At 42.9% G+C, this 16,097-nt stretch overlaps 1 protein-coding gene across 1 annotated transcript in view; it reads left to right on the top strand.

Moving 5' to 3' along the window:
- The window catches only part of nhsl3 (NHS like 3), a 34,807-nt gene that overhangs the window by 17,277 nt on the left and 1,433 nt on the right, over positions 1 to 16,097 (top strand). The window contains exons 2-8 of the mRNA XM_061093107.1: positions 9,440 to 9,598; positions 9,802 to 9,845; positions 9,964 to 10,102; positions 10,953 to 11,060; positions 11,151 to 11,317; positions 11,433 to 11,624; positions 11,760 to 15,270. Of these exons, the coding sequence (XP_060949090.1) occupies positions 9,440 to 9,598; positions 9,802 to 9,845; positions 9,964 to 10,102; positions 10,953 to 11,060; positions 11,151 to 11,317; positions 11,433 to 11,624; positions 11,760 to 15,270 (4,320 nt within the window). The remainder of the gene's footprint in view (positions 1 to 9,439; positions 9,599 to 9,801; positions 9,846 to 9,963; positions 10,103 to 10,952; positions 11,061 to 11,150; positions 11,318 to 11,432; positions 11,625 to 11,759; positions 15,271 to 16,097) is intronic.

The following is a 16,097-nucleotide window of genomic DNA, read 5'->3' as shown; positions in this document are numbered from 1 at the left end:
TGTTTGTGTTGCATAAATTAATGTATTGTGTTTGTTTTACTACAAATGTCCTCTGTCTCTGTGACTCTGTATTAGAAACACTTCTTAATGAGTGGAAATAGTTAATTTTTTTCCTGTCAGTTTGCTTTACACTCTTTCTGGCAGTTTTGTCTGGAAGCCTTTGTATCTCCCAGTACCCTGTCATTTCCCAGGGTCACCCAGGGGACTCATGCTCACTCCCACACACCAGTTGGCAACAAATTATCGTATTATCTTGTTTTGAGTCTGTTTATGGATGCACTGGACAGTGGGTCAACTCTGTCTTCCCTGTGAGGCATCCATATCTGTGCGAGTGTTTACAGAGCCCTCAGCTTGGCTCTCAAAAAGCTTTTAAGTTGGAACGACAAGCATCAAGAACGGCTCATCTTCCTCCAGGAAAAATACCCACAATCCTCTTATCATGTTGTGAGAGGGAAGAAGAAGAGAGACAGAGTGATGGATTATTACAAAAAGAGTGACTGTTGCTATTTTTAATCGCAGTGCTTCTACAGCTAAATTTAGCTTTGTGTTTGTGTGTCATTGCATAGTGTAAGCTCAGGTTTACAACCTGCTCCAGGTTAGGGCCAAGAACTACAGGAAGTACAGGACTGATCTCTGATGAAGAAATGAGACACCAGGTTAGGTTAGGTTAGGTTTGGACGTTATCACCAAGACCTCTTTAATATCTCCTTTCCAAGTCATCATTTTTTTGTTTGCATCTTCTATGCGTATGACACTTGTTTTTCATCCTTAGCAATTTCTATTCTTTCAGTTTTACGTCAGTCGTAGGTTAGAAACGTCATCAAAACACCAATTGCTCACCGACAATTTCCTGCTGTTTTCTCACATTGACATTTGCAAAACATTTTCTTTGGGGCTGGCAGGAAAAGTGCATTAGTGAAAGTAGTCATACATTAAAATCAGAATCATCACCAGTTTAGATTATGCTCAATGCAGCTCTGCAATGACCCGTCCAGGGTTTACCCCACCTCTCTCTGAATATCAGCTGGGAATGGCTCCAGCCCCATACATCCCCCCTTAATAAGCAGTATAGGTAATGAATGGATGAATGCAGTGATGTTTTAAACAGCACTAACAACTGTGCCACTTCAAATTTTGTATAAGAATCAGTTGTCTGATGTTCCGCATCACTTTGATACTTATTTATTGTATCTATGAGCTGAGCACCCATTTGCACAAATGCGCCACATAACCCACCAGTCACTTTACTCCGTAATTTAACACCACCCCCTCCTTATTTTCCTATTTCCTGTGCTCCTTTTCAGTCACCTTCCTCCACCGTGTTGGATTACAAGTTTGCTTTTTTTTTTTTTTGTTTTATGCGCTATCCATTAGCTCTAATCAGATATATACCGTGAGTTATGAGCCTTATCTCAAATTTTCCCATATTTCTCTCTGAGCAGGCCACCTGAACAGACTGAGAGATCCTATCATAACATGATACAGGATACTTGAAATATTCCACTGGCTGTGTGTATGGAGGATGGAGGTTAACCTGCGTCCTGTTAATACTACACCACCCAATGTAGAGAGGCTCGTAAGTCAGTTCCACCACAGCGGTCATAGAATACAAATCAGGGGAGAAGTAATGAGCTGAATAATGGTACCTGTTTGTGTGTGTGTGTGTGTGTGTGTTTGTGTGTGTGTGTGTGTGTTCTGTGTGTGTGTGTGTGTGTGTGTGTGTGTGTGTGTGTGTGTGTGTGTGTGTGCGCGTGTGCGTGTGTGTGTGTGTGTGTGCGTGTGTGCGTGTGTGTTTGGTGATTGGAGGTTTATTGCTGGTCACATTTTAACCCTCTCTTCCTGCACTCTGGCAGCTTCATTACCTCTGTCTACGGGGATGGAAAGAGCGACTGGGAGAGAAAGAAACTGCGGCAAATCACCAGTGGTCAGCAGACTCAAACACCGCTGTTTATCTACTGATATCACTGCATATGCTGTTGTCTAAACCCATTTTAAATATTGTTGGTGAAATTGTATATTTTGATCCCAACAAAAACAAAACAAAATGTATGAATCCCACTGACAAGTATTAGCTAAACCAGAGTCCTGCACGGTTCTTTTTTGCAAGACCCGGTTCAGGACCCGAGCCGTTACCCACAATTATCTCCAAATCAAATCCCACCACCTGACCCGTCATCTGTGATTAAATACACATGCTACATACAGAGTCAGGTGCGGAAACCCTGTAACTGCTTATGGTCCTGGGGCCTTTGTGCTAGTGAGGTTATGACAAAGGCAGAACAGCTCTCTCTCTCTCTTTCTCTCTCTCTCTCTCCCCCTCTCTCCCTCTCTCTCTCTCTCTCTGTTTACCTCCTTCCTCTCCTGTACAGTAAGTGAGGGGTGAGTTGAGGACATGAGATGAGCTAATACTCATCATGTGGTCACAGTATTATATTTTCCACTAAGTGTGTGTGTGTGTGTGTGTGTGTGTGTGTGTGTGTGTGTGTGTGTGTGTGTGTGTGTGTGTGTGTGTGTGTGTGTGTGTGTGTGTGTGTGTGTGTGTGTGTGTGTGTGTGTGTGTGTGTGTGTGTGTGTGTGTGTGTGCACTAGCGTCAGGGTTGAGGCTTGGTCAGTCCATTGGGAGTCATATTTTACATTTAGCTGCTCTGTGTCTGACATCAGTCCGAGCCGGGCCTGTGTATCTACAATAAACATCCTCATCAGATTTTGCAGCCTCATACTTGAATGGATGTAGCACTATTGTAGAGTAGAAAGTTAATATGGGTGTGTATGAGGAATGACAGTGTTGATATGGATCGGTGTATCTATGAGAGCTCTCCTCAGAGAGATGAGGTCTCTCTTTGTCTGCTCTGGTAAAACTGATAAATTTGCCTTGTATTAAATGGTCAGCGTTTTATATGAAGTCATTTCTGTCCAGATTTTAAAATGGGTGTGGAGGGTTACACATAACTCTGAGATGTATAATGTCACCCGTGGCTGTGGAGGAGGTTTCCCAAGGTAATACAAAATAACTCTGAGCTGGAGCCTGAGTTTTTAGTAAAAGTAACTGTCAGCAATCTTTTCATCAATCAGGAAGCAAATTGTTTCCAAAAGTGTCTGTTTCGAAACAACAGTGTAGCCCCGGGGTTTTCAAACCAAAACGAGACCAGCAGCGTTGTGATGCATTTTAAATCAAAGATGTATAAGTGTGGATGTGGCTGAAGACTGTTGAAGAGAAGCTCTGTGAGGTTTGAAAGAAGTGGGCATCCAGGAGGCTTTAGGAGCTCTTACACAAGATTCCATTGAGTTACTTAATGATGGCTGTAGTTGACCCACACATGGGACCTAAAGTAACGATATAGTATCTAACTCTCCTACACTTACTTTCTCTATTCTGTTTTTAACCCTTTGATACACAAGCTATGCAAACCCCCTCTAAGGCACAACATGGGTGTTTCTTTGCTATATCTTTGGAAATCTAATTATTTCATCATTTAATATTCAAAGTATTCATTAAATATCTTGTTTTTGATTACCACAAATCATTATTTTCATTTTATCTTTCATAATTTATTAACTAAAATAGTTTTTGTATTTTTAAATCAAGTTTACACACATGGGTCAAAAATGACCCGATGGAGTTTAAATTGTAAATATCTTTGCAATAAATTTATTTCATCATTCAGAATTTTAGGAATTCCTCAATTAACTTGTTTTTGATCATCACAAATTCTTATTTTCATTTGTCCTTATTTACTTTTTTAATAAAAAACATTTCTGTATCACAACCCTTCCATGGGTCAAAAATGACCGTATTCATTTCACATGTTATTTCATGCATGGCTGTGCTTCTTTGCTATATCTTTTAAAATATATTCATTTAATCATTTAATATTTCAAAGTATTCATTAAAATATCTTGTTTTTGATTACCACAAATCATTATTTTCATTTTCTCTGTCTTAATTTTTGAACTGAAATAGTTTTTGTATTACTTCATCAAGTTTACACACATGGGTCAAAAATGACCCATGTATGCAAGTGTGAATTTGATAGGAACCTTTGATTTGTAAATGTTTGTAGTTAGGAACATGTTTACTGTGGACAACTTTTCACATGCCACACTTGTCAGAACTACTTGTCAGAACTAAATCATGTTGACCTAGCTATCGTTAGCTACAATTGACCTAGCTTACATAAGCTAACATTAGCTAGATAAAAGAGATGTTAACAGCTAGCTAATAATATTGGACATATTTATCTTTCCCACCAGTAGAGGGAAGTAATGTTCAAATGTTATGTGCAGTTATCTTTTCACAAGATATCAAATATTTTCTTAGGTAAAACAATTGTAAAATAAGACTTACATGAATCAGATGTGCAAACGTATCCCGTTTAGTTCTGACAAGTGTGGCATGTGAAAAGTTGTCCACAGTAAACATGTTCTTAACTACAAACATTTACAAATCAAAGGTTCCTATCAAATTCACATTTGCATACATGGGTCATTTTTAACCCATGTGTGTAAACTTGATGTAGTAATACAAAAACTATTTTAGTTCAAAAATTAAGACAGAGAAAATGAAAATAATGATTTGTAGTAATCAAAAACAAGATATTTTAATTAATACTTTGTAATATTAAATGATTTAATAAATAGATTTTAAAAGATATAGCAAAAAGGCACAGCCATGCATGAAATAACATGTGAAATGAATACGGGTCATTTTTGACCCATGTTGTGCCTTAGAGGGGTAGTGATACAAAAATGATTTTTATTAAAAAAGTAAATAAGGACAAATAAAAATAAGAATTTGTAATGATCAAAAACAAGTTAATTGAGGAATTCCTGGAATTCTGAATGATGAAATAAATTAATTGCAAAGATATTTACAATTTAAACTCCATCGGGTCACTTTTGACCCATGTTGTGTATCAAAGGGTTATAGTGTCTTTTATGAGCCAAATTTAAGGCAGTGTATTATGAATAGAACGTTTTGTGTTCTGCCACTTAAGAGAGAAAAATGGAGAAAGCACAGAAATAATCTGGCATGAAAACAACAGAATACAGATGCAAATCGTTGCTTTTATTGTACCACATACAGTTTAAATCTGGTTACACAAAGGATTCCAGGAAATCCACAACATGAGATGTAAATCAGTGAAAGAGAACATTATATTAAATTATTACCATTATTATTTATTTGAACTGTGGCTCTTACTAATGACCCGTATATTTTCAATTCCTTTATTCTTGTTTTAGGTGAATTTTGATATTATCTTTAGCGTTACAAAGAAACTGTTGAGGTTAAACTGTGAGTTTTAGGAATCCACATTAGCATGATGTTATCATATGTTACTTTGTTCTGTTCTCATGCACTGTGTTATTTGGCTTATGCTGTGGAATGGCTTGTTGTGCACACTGAATCAAAGGCATTTCAAACCCCTCGCTCCCCTCTGCCCTCTCCCCCAAGACCAGATGGTGTCTCTTAGAGCCATCTAATGAATATTGATATGAGGGATCTTGGTTAACAACAGGGGGGTACAGATACCACCCCAGAGACCCCCAAAATTGGCATTTAGTAAAGGTCTGCTGTGAGGGGACTGGGTGTGGATGGATTTGGTTTTGGAGAAAGGGAGTATTTGGATCTTAAAGGGCCACATCACCACGAAACAAAGCAGTTTTTTCCATGCACATTAGCTCCCACATGTCCCACATTGGTCCGCCATCTCACAGAAATTAAAATGGGTTAGGAGATGATGAATATGAGTCGCCTGAGTGACGGCATTCAGAGGATCCTTTATGATTTGCAGTGAAGTAGAAAAAATGGTTTAAGAATATAGTAAAAGTGACTGACGGAGAGGAGGAGTAATGATTAGGAAAAAGAAACGTCAGGAGCAAGGAAAGTGTAAGGTGAAGAGATGGACAGGTTAAGCTACTGGCAGCATTAAGCTTCTGGCATGGCTCCAATGTCTAAAGCTGCTCTCCTGAAGGCCTCAGCTGAGCTCAGCCCTGGCTGACCAGGAGACTGAACCACCGCCAGCACCCTGGACCGGTCAGTCTGATCTCTGGACACTGGGGCGGAGATTTCTTCACTGAAGAAGGGCTTTTTAATGCCACTTCAGTTTTCAAGTGCCAGGAGTCCTGTGTTGGTGCAGCATGAGTCAAAGTAATTGTGTTGCTGCCCTCCAGCTGGTCCGGGAGGATGCAGGCCAGCTGTAGCCCCCTGCTGCCACTTTATTGGGAATAAACACCCATTCAGAGCACAAGTGGATCGAAGTGCTGATGATGCTGCGCCAGGGAAATAATCCTGGGACACCACACCAGAACGCTTGTTGTATTTCATACCCTCTGCAATTTGTCAGGAAACATTGGTAGGACGTTGAACTTATCCACACACACACACACCATTAGAGATGATGAAGTGAGGCTGTGTCAGCTATTTATAACTCAAACTAGACATCAGTGGCTGTAAGGCTAAGGGGCAGACAGGGAGAGAAAGGCAGAGGAAGGGAGAGATGTGAAGGAGGAGAGATTGGCAGGGACAAAGGGGTGAGGAAGATTTCGGGAGAAAGTGATGTATGCGATGCAGAAGAGGGTGAGAAGAACAGTGCATTGGATGGGTTGTTTCAGCTTTTTCCCTGTGAGGACGCAACCTCTGCTGTCAGATGCAGCCCCTGTGGCACTCACATGAAGAGACAGAGCGTCAGATGGATGGACGCTGCTGAAGGCTTTAATTAGGGAGGAGACAATGACAAATAGAACTTTATCAGCCTCAATTACATCAGGAAGTGGAAGTTGGAAGCGTTGACAGTGAACACAAAGATGTGTGAATTTTTTTTAAACACAGCTGAATTGATTGGACTTTTATCATATTGAGGACGTAGTTATGAAAAACATTTACATCTTTGTACTAGAATGGAGCACAAGCCTTCACCAAGGCCCATCTGTCCCATTAAATCAAATCAGGCTCCAACAAATTGCGCTCACTCCACACCAACATTTTTGCCTTCTTCCCTGGCCTATATCGCATCCTTTCACCAAGTTTTGTGGTAATCCATCAAGTAATCCTGCTAACAAACAAACAAATGCTATCAAACAAACAAATGTCAAGGAAAAACATAACCTCCTTGGCTGATGTAAAGAATCGTTCATACATTAACCACTTCCAGTTACTGTCATTTTTTACACCAAGAAATACAGTTTATCTTCCATATTAGTGTTGTCCTGCTGACTCAAAACCAAAACATTAAATTGTTTTCCCATCTACCATCTCTAAAGGCTCTAAAATGTATTTCAACCTAAACATTTAAGCAGATTTATATTATATAAGCACACTTGTGTTTGTCTTTGTTGAGAGACGTGGGGGTAGATGCCTCCTGAAAGCCAAACTTTTGACAGCCGTGCTGCTGGTGAGGGGTTTTATTCCTTTGACAAAAAGAGGGAATTGCAAAGGGAATGAGCCACCGTGAGCGACAGAGCAAAATAGAGAGAGAGAGAGACGGGGAGGGAGAACAGAGGGGGGAGGGTATCAGACTCAGGGATAAGGCAGCTGGGACAGGCTGCTTTGGCTGGAAGCAGATCTAATTGTGCACATGTCCTTCCCAAGTCATTTAGACACTGAGCAGGAGAGGAGAGCTTCTCGTCCCTGATCATCCTCAGTCAACCTCAGAATTTCTGCTTTATTTTTTTTAAATTTTACTGTTGTTGGACGCTCAGAGCATCAAGATCTTCACTGTGACATATATATCCTCACAAGTGACACAAGGAGGACTCTAGGATTCTGCTTTGAGTGATCACAATCATTTCACTTTCCACCTGCTATGGCACTGGTGTAGACATGGTGGTCTACTTGAGGAAGAGCCTCCACTCTCTGCTGTCTGTCTTCAAGAAGAAGGGTGAGTGCTGACTCACGTGGAGGAATCTGTCAGCCTGTAGCTTTAGTCTGCTGACAGAAATGAGCGCTGGTTAAAGTGACAGTAATACTCGCTATCATGGTTGCTTTATAGTTTGTTGACTTTTTTCACACTCAAGAAACTTTGCCTGTGCTGTTGAGGATACATGAGGAGATCCATTGGTTGCGTGTTTTAATTATAATATTATCATGATATTTGAAGATTTCTTGTGTGGGTCGTTGTGTCTGTCTCACACAAACATACGCGCATACACCGACATGCAAGAATTAGTGTCGGGTGCAATTTGGTGGTCCTCTCTAATGAGATAATGAGCTTAAGGGATTTTTTGGCGATCGTCTTAATCAACCCAAAGCCCTAAAACTCCCGCAGGGGTTGGCGGAACCTATAAGGGATGGCTTCTTCTCCAATTAATCACAACTGATAGTTACAACACCTTGTATGTGTGCAACGCTTCTCAGAACTCCCTTAAGTTCTTCAATGGGAATTCTTCGACACACAATGACCTGAGATTTCCCACAGCCACACACAGGAGTGGGCATTGTGTCTGGGCCGCCTCACCTGTGTGAATCTGGAAGGATCGGGGTTGGGAGTGTCTGATACCTCACACACACACACACACACACACACACACAAACACATACACACTCACACTTCTACAGTCGGTGCATCCACACTCACACAGTCTTACCTAACCAGGTCAGACTGAGAGCCAGTGTTGAAAGTGACAAAGGCGGGAAAGCGGACACCGCACACTTGACCTCGATTAGCTAACAGCCATTTTACACAAACGATTTTCCACAGGTCGTGCTCTCAACATTGAGACCCATCATGTTACACTTGATGCACTGCATGGAGTAGGGCCTCTCGACTGGTTTATGACTGAAAGTACATAGACACCCTTAGAGTTTTGACCATTCCATCAAAGATTGTAATTTGATTAAACTAAGCTAAAGCTGGCAGGTACGAAGCATCAGTTGGAATGGCAAGCTTTGACACTTGACAGTAATCTGGCTTTTACTAACGTTTAATTCTAAATTTAGCTGCTGTTTTACAATAAGTACGGCCAGCATGAATGGAGAGCCCACTCCAGTTCCCATAAAGGAGGTCCTGCAGCAGGTGGTCTAGTGGCATCCTTACATGCAGACCATCCAGATTATTTTATCCCCCAAGGGACTAGCAAAGAAGAGCGATACTGCAGGAGATTAGCCAGGCACTAGTCTACTGTTGAGTGCCAGACTTGGACGTCTGCCCTTGAAGCTGCTCAGCTGAGGAGATTTGAAGTGTCCTGTGTCAAACGTGCAGCAATTAACAGACTCAACAGGTGGGAGAGGATTCACAGTAAACCTGTTAAAAGTTTGTGCAAGGTGCGAGGACACTAGTTGAGCATGTGTCTGGGTTTGTGTTGGTGTATACTGTGTAAGAGGGCAAGGAAGAGGAAGTTGAGAGACTTGAACTTAACTGATTAATTGGTCCAAAAGGCAAAACGATAGTAACCCTTTTTCCCTTCAAATGAGTCAACCAACTTTTCTCCTTCATCCCAACAGCTGGCCCAAAAGGAAATGAAGAGCAGAAGAGGTTGGCTGTCCACTACAAGACGTCACAGCACCACCAGGAGAATGTTTTCATCGAGGGCAGCAGACCACAGTACCTGGAGGACCTGCACACTGAAGCTCAGGAGGGACTGAAGATATTACAGCAGGAAGGTCAGACACATTTACCGGGTCTTTAGGAAACACACCCATTCTGGAATATGTTTCTGTTGTGTTAGACATCATATTTATTACTATCAAAGGGATTCAAGTTTGGCGATGGCTGTTTATGGATTGCACCTTTTTACACCTATGATAGTTAGTGTGTGACTGTGTTCAGATTGTGTGTCTTCAACTGGTCCGTTTGTTTTACACAGAGCACAAAAATGGAGGGAACTTTGCTGACGATGAAAGCATTTCTGTAAGTGAGCCAAACCTCTGTGGATCATTTTACCTGCACTTCCTACACAAGAATGCCACATAAGTCAATACTGCTGTGTCTGAGTGTGTGTGTGTGTGTGTGTGTGTATCCCCTGCAGTCCGCAGATACCCTCCGTCCAGAGCAGGATATCAGCTCCAAGGACGGAGGTGGCTCTTCGGAGTCAAGAGCCACTTCCGGGAATACTGATACCACAGTAACCTCTTCTGTGTCGACGAGGCCTATGCTCACCCGCCAAGGTAAACAGCAGCTCTGTGTGTGTGTGTGTGTGTGTGTGTGTGTGTGTGTGCTCTTGTACAGCTATCTTTGTGAGGACCATTTTGAGCTTACAACCTAGCGTACTGTGTGAGGACATTTTGGGGAAGTAAGGAGGTTTTCGGCGAGTCGTCACTTTCTGACCAACCTCTAATGTACTGTTTGGGGGTTAAGACTTGGTTTAGGCATTTCGTTTGGAAGGTTAGGGGCTAGGGAATGTATTATGCCAATGATTGTCCTCACTCAGATAGAAGCACAAATATGTGTGTGTGTGTGTGTGAGAGAGAGCGTGAGTGAGTGTGTGTGTGTGTGTGTGTGTGTGTGTGTGTAGACAGGAAACGTCTTTATTTTGTTCATACAAATTAATCAGAGTACTTGTTAAAGCACTTTCAGTTACTAATTTGGCATGCACATCTCATTCCTATCTGCTTCGTCTGCTCTGCAGTTATGGTGTGAAATCAAAGGAAGAGGGACTTGATATGCACACACTCTCACACACCAATACACACAACTGTAGGTTTATTTATTTGTTGGTAGCTCAAAAGTTATAAGTATCTGAAGACAGCACTGCGGCTTCCTCTGCATATCTCCCTCAGCTGGGAGGCAAAGCATGTCTTTCTCTGTGTGCTGCATGCAAGAACCGTCATTTGTATTCGTATCATATTTCAAAGATCCTTTTTTTAAAGACAATGTGTTCTCCACAAGCTGGGTTTCAATGCTTTATTGTGCAAGGCTCCAGTTATTTAACCAATCTGATCTCCTGTGCCAAATATACTTTTTTGTTTGGAATAAAATAACCCTCGTCAAATTCAGTTAAAATTTTGAATTTTTCAGGTTCTACCTTTAAGCCCCTGAATCCAGTGAAAAGATTAGATAATAGCAGGAAGAGAAGCAGGAGGACCACCATCATGGGTATTCCCAACCAGGTCCAGAAAGAGCTTGGTAGGTTTTTAGCATCAACCTTGCATAATAAGACATTATGTGTTTTTTTGTGGGAAACATGTTATTGACAGTGACGCACCATCTTTCCAGCACTGCACAGAAGCTCCACCTTCCAGCCACTTGTTTCTGTGCAGCTCACTAATCATGATGGGCAGGTCACTGACAGCCAATCAGGGGTTGTTATCATTCCTACGGTTGATGGATCAAATCTGACAGCAAATACAGAAGGAGCGAGAGTGCACCTTTCAGAGTTGGAGGTACAGTAAAAGGCTCAAACTGAAATAATTGATTTATTTATCAATATGTTTTAACAAGCAATGTAATGTTGTTGTTTTTTTGTAAATTACATGTGAATTATCCACTTTTTAAAAGGCATCCAGAGATGAACTGCTGTTTAGGAAGCACCTTCAGGCTATGTACCAGGATGAGCATCCCCTCAACCACCATGGCTCCCATCTCTACCCCACATCTGCTTTGAGACCCAAGTCCCTTGCAGTACCTCACATGACCCATTCCTCCTCCTTCTGTCCTTCAACAATGTTCAGCTTCCTCCAGGAACCCCAGGTAAGAACTAAAACCTGGCTGTAAGTTAAGAATACATTCAAGAGTCATTCCTCTGAAACTTCAGTCTTCAGTATCTTGGATTATTCTGTCTTGACTATTTATAAGCTTTTACTATAAAACCCTTTTTTTCAACAGGGTCCAGTGATGTCCATATCTCCTCAGGCCACGTATTTGTCTACAATCATCCCTAATGCGGTCTTGCCAGCCTCGGTTGATGTCATAGAGATAGACCGCAGCATCAGTCGGGCCCGTTGCAGCAGTGTCCTCCATGGTGGTAGCATATGCACTGTAAGCAAAAGCAGCCTCGCATCAAGAGAGTCATCAGTCAGCCCTTTGTTATCCAGAAGATCAGATGGTGATGGTTTCCAGACTGACCATTCCCTCAACGACTCCACACAGATAACCATGTTGACTTCAGGGTCAAACTGGAGCATGTCTCAGTCTTCAAAGACCATGATTTCAAACTCCTCCCCTAAATCATCGAAGGGGAGCACACGCAGTAATAACTTCCATAGAGTGTGTCATAATGGACAGGAAAGCCACCAACAGCACTCTGGTGGAGATCAAGACCATGTCAGTCTGTGTAGCTCAGTTAGCGGGATTAGCAGCATCAATAGTAAAAGTGAAAGTCTTGTTACAGTTCAAGGATCAGAGTCTGGTGTATCAGGTTCAGTTACTGCTGGGGAGGATGCAAAGAACAAGCGTAATTTCATTCGTAATCTTTCAGTTATGAAAACCAAGCAACCCCCAGCACCTCCACAGAGAACAAACTCTCTCCATAGTAACAAGATCAAGAGCAGCTCCAGGTTTCTTGTGGAAAGTAAAGATCTTAATGACTCATTGTCCGGAGAGGTGGAAACTGCTACAGAAAACACTGAAGCAAAGTATGAGATGAAATTGGTCTCTGGTGCCAGTAAGGTCCCCACCATTCTATCGAACTCTACTGGGTCTAGCTCTCTAGATGTTTCATCTAGTCCTCTGAGCCCCACACAGGTCTCTTCCAAAGAGATTGAAGGGCCACCAGAGCCACAGTCAGAATCCAGGAGCTCCTCCCCACATAAAGCTCCCTCAGAAATTGGGAAATTTGAACGGACCATGTCCCCTTCCAGCGGGTACTCCAGCCAGAGTGGAACTCCAACGCTTTCCCCTAAGGGTATCTCTCCAACCTCTCCAGAGAAACAGAAGAAACCCATCAAACCAGAGAGGTCAATGTCCCGGGCGTCATCCTCCGCAGCTTCGCCTTCCTCCTCTCTCACCTCTCTATCATCCGGTACATCTGAGCCAGTACATCCCGATGTATCCACAAGTAGCCAAAATATTCCTCCACAGGGAACTTCACCCACAAACGAACTCGCACCAAATAACAATTCATCAAATTTGAGAGTAGATTTCAGTGAGCTGTTGAAAATCCCACCACCTCCCAAAGTCAAAGCCCCATGCCTTCCTCCTCCAGAGACATGGGTACACAACAGACGGACCGTTGAGCTCCTGTGTGGGTCCCACTCCAGTGTCAACAAAGACACCCACAAACCCCCAACTATACTGGACAGCACAGTTAAACAGGTAGGAACCCAGAATAAGATACAAGAGATACAAGTTTTAGTTGAAAAACAGACAGCCATAATCCAACCTGTCTTGGAACTGTCAGAAAGTGAATCAAAGCCTGAGATATTGTTAGCAACAGATCCCCAAAATGTTCACAAGCAGCAAGAGAAGGGGGAATGTCCAGGTGCTGAAATAGAGGGAGTAGAAGCAAGTGCAGATGTTCAGAGACAAGAGCAGAGTAGTAGCACCATAGTGAAGAGCCCCAAGAATCAGGAGACGTCTCCGAAGAAAGATCCCCCTCCTGTGATGAAGAAACCCTCCACAATATTGCAAAGAGAGGAACTGATGTCAACAGAGCAGTCGGTAGAGAGACAACAAGAGGAAATGAGTAGTACCCCGATAGAAGTGGATTTGGCTGCTGAGAAACTTGCCACCTCCTCACAGAATGGGGTTACAGATGTAGTTGAGAAGAGTGATAACGAGATAGACAGAAATGAGGTCCCATCCATGCAGACACTTTCTGCAGAAGACCCCAAAGTTACTACGGTCTCACCACCACATACCCCTCCTCCACCATACCACCCCAAACCGCCTCCCTCAAGAACCTCATCAGTGCCTATGCCACCAGGCGAATTACAGAGGGTACAGGAGGAGATCCAAGCTGTTGAGTCTTGCTGGCCGCCTCCTCCACCTCCTTTGGAAGGGGACTCAGTCTTCGAAGGAGGAGATGAGGTAGATTTTCCTCCTCCGCCGCCACCATTTGTAACAGATGTGCAAGATGTGATGGACAGTTGTGTCAAAAAGCTGGATGTCCTTAATGAGTCTACCTTGGCTGCAGAGGAAGTTGGAGAGACAAACACAGATTCAAGTGAAGGTGGGACATCAGTACAGGGAGAAAGTTTAAATTTGCCTGTTGCTGTTGCACAATCAGCAGTAGAAGACAGCAAACCAGAGGTTGTTGTGCAACTTTCAGAATCTAACAGGGTTGATGAGATTTCTTGCAAACCAGTGAAGGACATTTCATCTGTTTCAGATAGTGCCCCACATGCCCCAGTGGAGGCACCTCCTTTACCACCAATTACAAGAGCAGAGAACACTGTATCAGTCTCAACTTTAGTTCCCTCCAGCACTTTCCTGAGGCGAGACTCTCTTAAAATTGAAGATCAGTCTTCCTGTGGGCCGCCCGTCAGTACCCAAACTCCTATTATAGTCCCAGTAGCACCTCCTCTACCAGCAGAAAATAAAACCCATGGAGTTAATTTCAGGAGGCAGCCCAGTGCAGCAAACCGGGACACCAGGAGCAAGGAGTTACTTTCCCGCCACAAAAGTGCACCCATTCCTAAAGAGGATGCAAATATACCACTTGTCACCCCCTCCCTGCTTCAGATGGTTCGCCTCAGAACAGTCAACATGACTGAAGATCAGGTAAACACTTCCTCTGAGGACAAACTAACGAACCAGGGACCTCCAGTTCAGGAGAGTTGCCAAGTCTCAATCCCAGGACATCAAAATATTCCACAAAAGCCCATCCGCAAGTCTCTGTCTCTAAAATCTCCAACTCAGACAGTAAAAACTCCCTCTGTGACATTAAACAACCCTTCCATGCGCTTACAGGAAGCCATACGAATGAAAACTGCAGCAATGTCACCAAGAGATTGTCTTCCATCCAGACTGGGTGTGAGGTCACCTACATACAGTTATGTGAGTGAACCAGGAGCTGTGTCTGTCAAGTCACCTGAAGGAAATGACATAAACATGTCCCCAGCCTCTACAGCCAGCTTCATCTTCTCCAGGAGTACCAAAAAGGTTGTCATAGAGACAACAGCTGCCACCTCGTCTGAAGCTCAGGCAAGTCTGAAGCAAAGCTTAGCGGCCGAACTCATGCAGATGTCTGACCAATCAAGAGCTGCCACTTTCTCCAATGGTGGGGTGAAGTGTGATAAAGTCCCTCCACCGGTCGCAAAGAAGCCAGCGCATGGCAGCATCAGTCCTTCACAGCACTATCCCACCTGTTCAGGCAGGATAGAGTACAGCGTTGAAGGAAATGGAGCAATCGGAGGAGCACAACAGTCGAGCGGAATAACACCCCCAGAGACAACAAGTAAGAATAATAACATTACTTATCACTCTGATGTATCTTTGCTTAAAGCTAGGGTTGAAAATAATGGAAAGACTTGTAAGAGCAGGCTACTGTGGCAAACGTCAATGCCACGTGGGTCCCCCCCACACAGCCAAACATGGTGCTTTTCAGCATACTTTATTAAATCAACACAAAACTCTAAACTTAATGTACCAGCACTGTCTGCTGGTTTCTTGGCTCTGCTCAGTGTCTGTGTCCATCACTATTGTGTCTGTGTTCAGAGTGTCTTTGAGGCAGCTCCACTGCTGCCTTTTAAACCTGAGGATCAATCAGCTAACAGCTCTCACCTGCACTGACTGATCCTCTGGTGCAGGTGAAGGTGCTCTCCCAGCTAACCTCCATAGCTAAACAAATTTAAAATACAACCCATACATCCCACCCCCTCCCTTGGCTCTCTCATCAAAGCCCTGCCCCCTAAAACACATGATGCACTGCTTGACAACTTTTCTGCAACCTGTATTCCTTCTTCTGACCATCGTCTCTGCATCAGTCTTAGTCTCTGATTATGTGTGTAACAGACAGGTTTGCCAACCAATCATTTTATTCTTACATTCCTACGAGAGCTTTGTTTTTTCAGAAATAACTTATCAACATTACCTTTAAGTGCTAAAGGATGACCACTGCCCTCATCAGTGTTTGAGTGTGCTGCTGCTGAGTATGTGCTAGCTTGAATCAATAACTGATGCAGAATGCAAAGTCTAGCATTACCATGAGACAGCTAAGCACTTTGGCATCGCCTTCAAGGCCATATTTTGCCGTTCATACCAACAAGAGAAAAATGTAAACAC

The sequence above is a fragment of the Limanda limanda genome, chromosome 19 (assembly GCF_963576545.1).
Source record: "Limanda limanda chromosome 19, fLimLim1.1, whole genome shotgun sequence".
NCBI lineage: Eukaryota > Metazoa > Chordata > Actinopteri > Pleuronectiformes > Pleuronectidae > Limanda > Limanda limanda.
The sequence above is the reverse complement of the archived record's forward strand: the minus strand, read 5'-3'. Positions and strand labels throughout refer to the sequence as shown.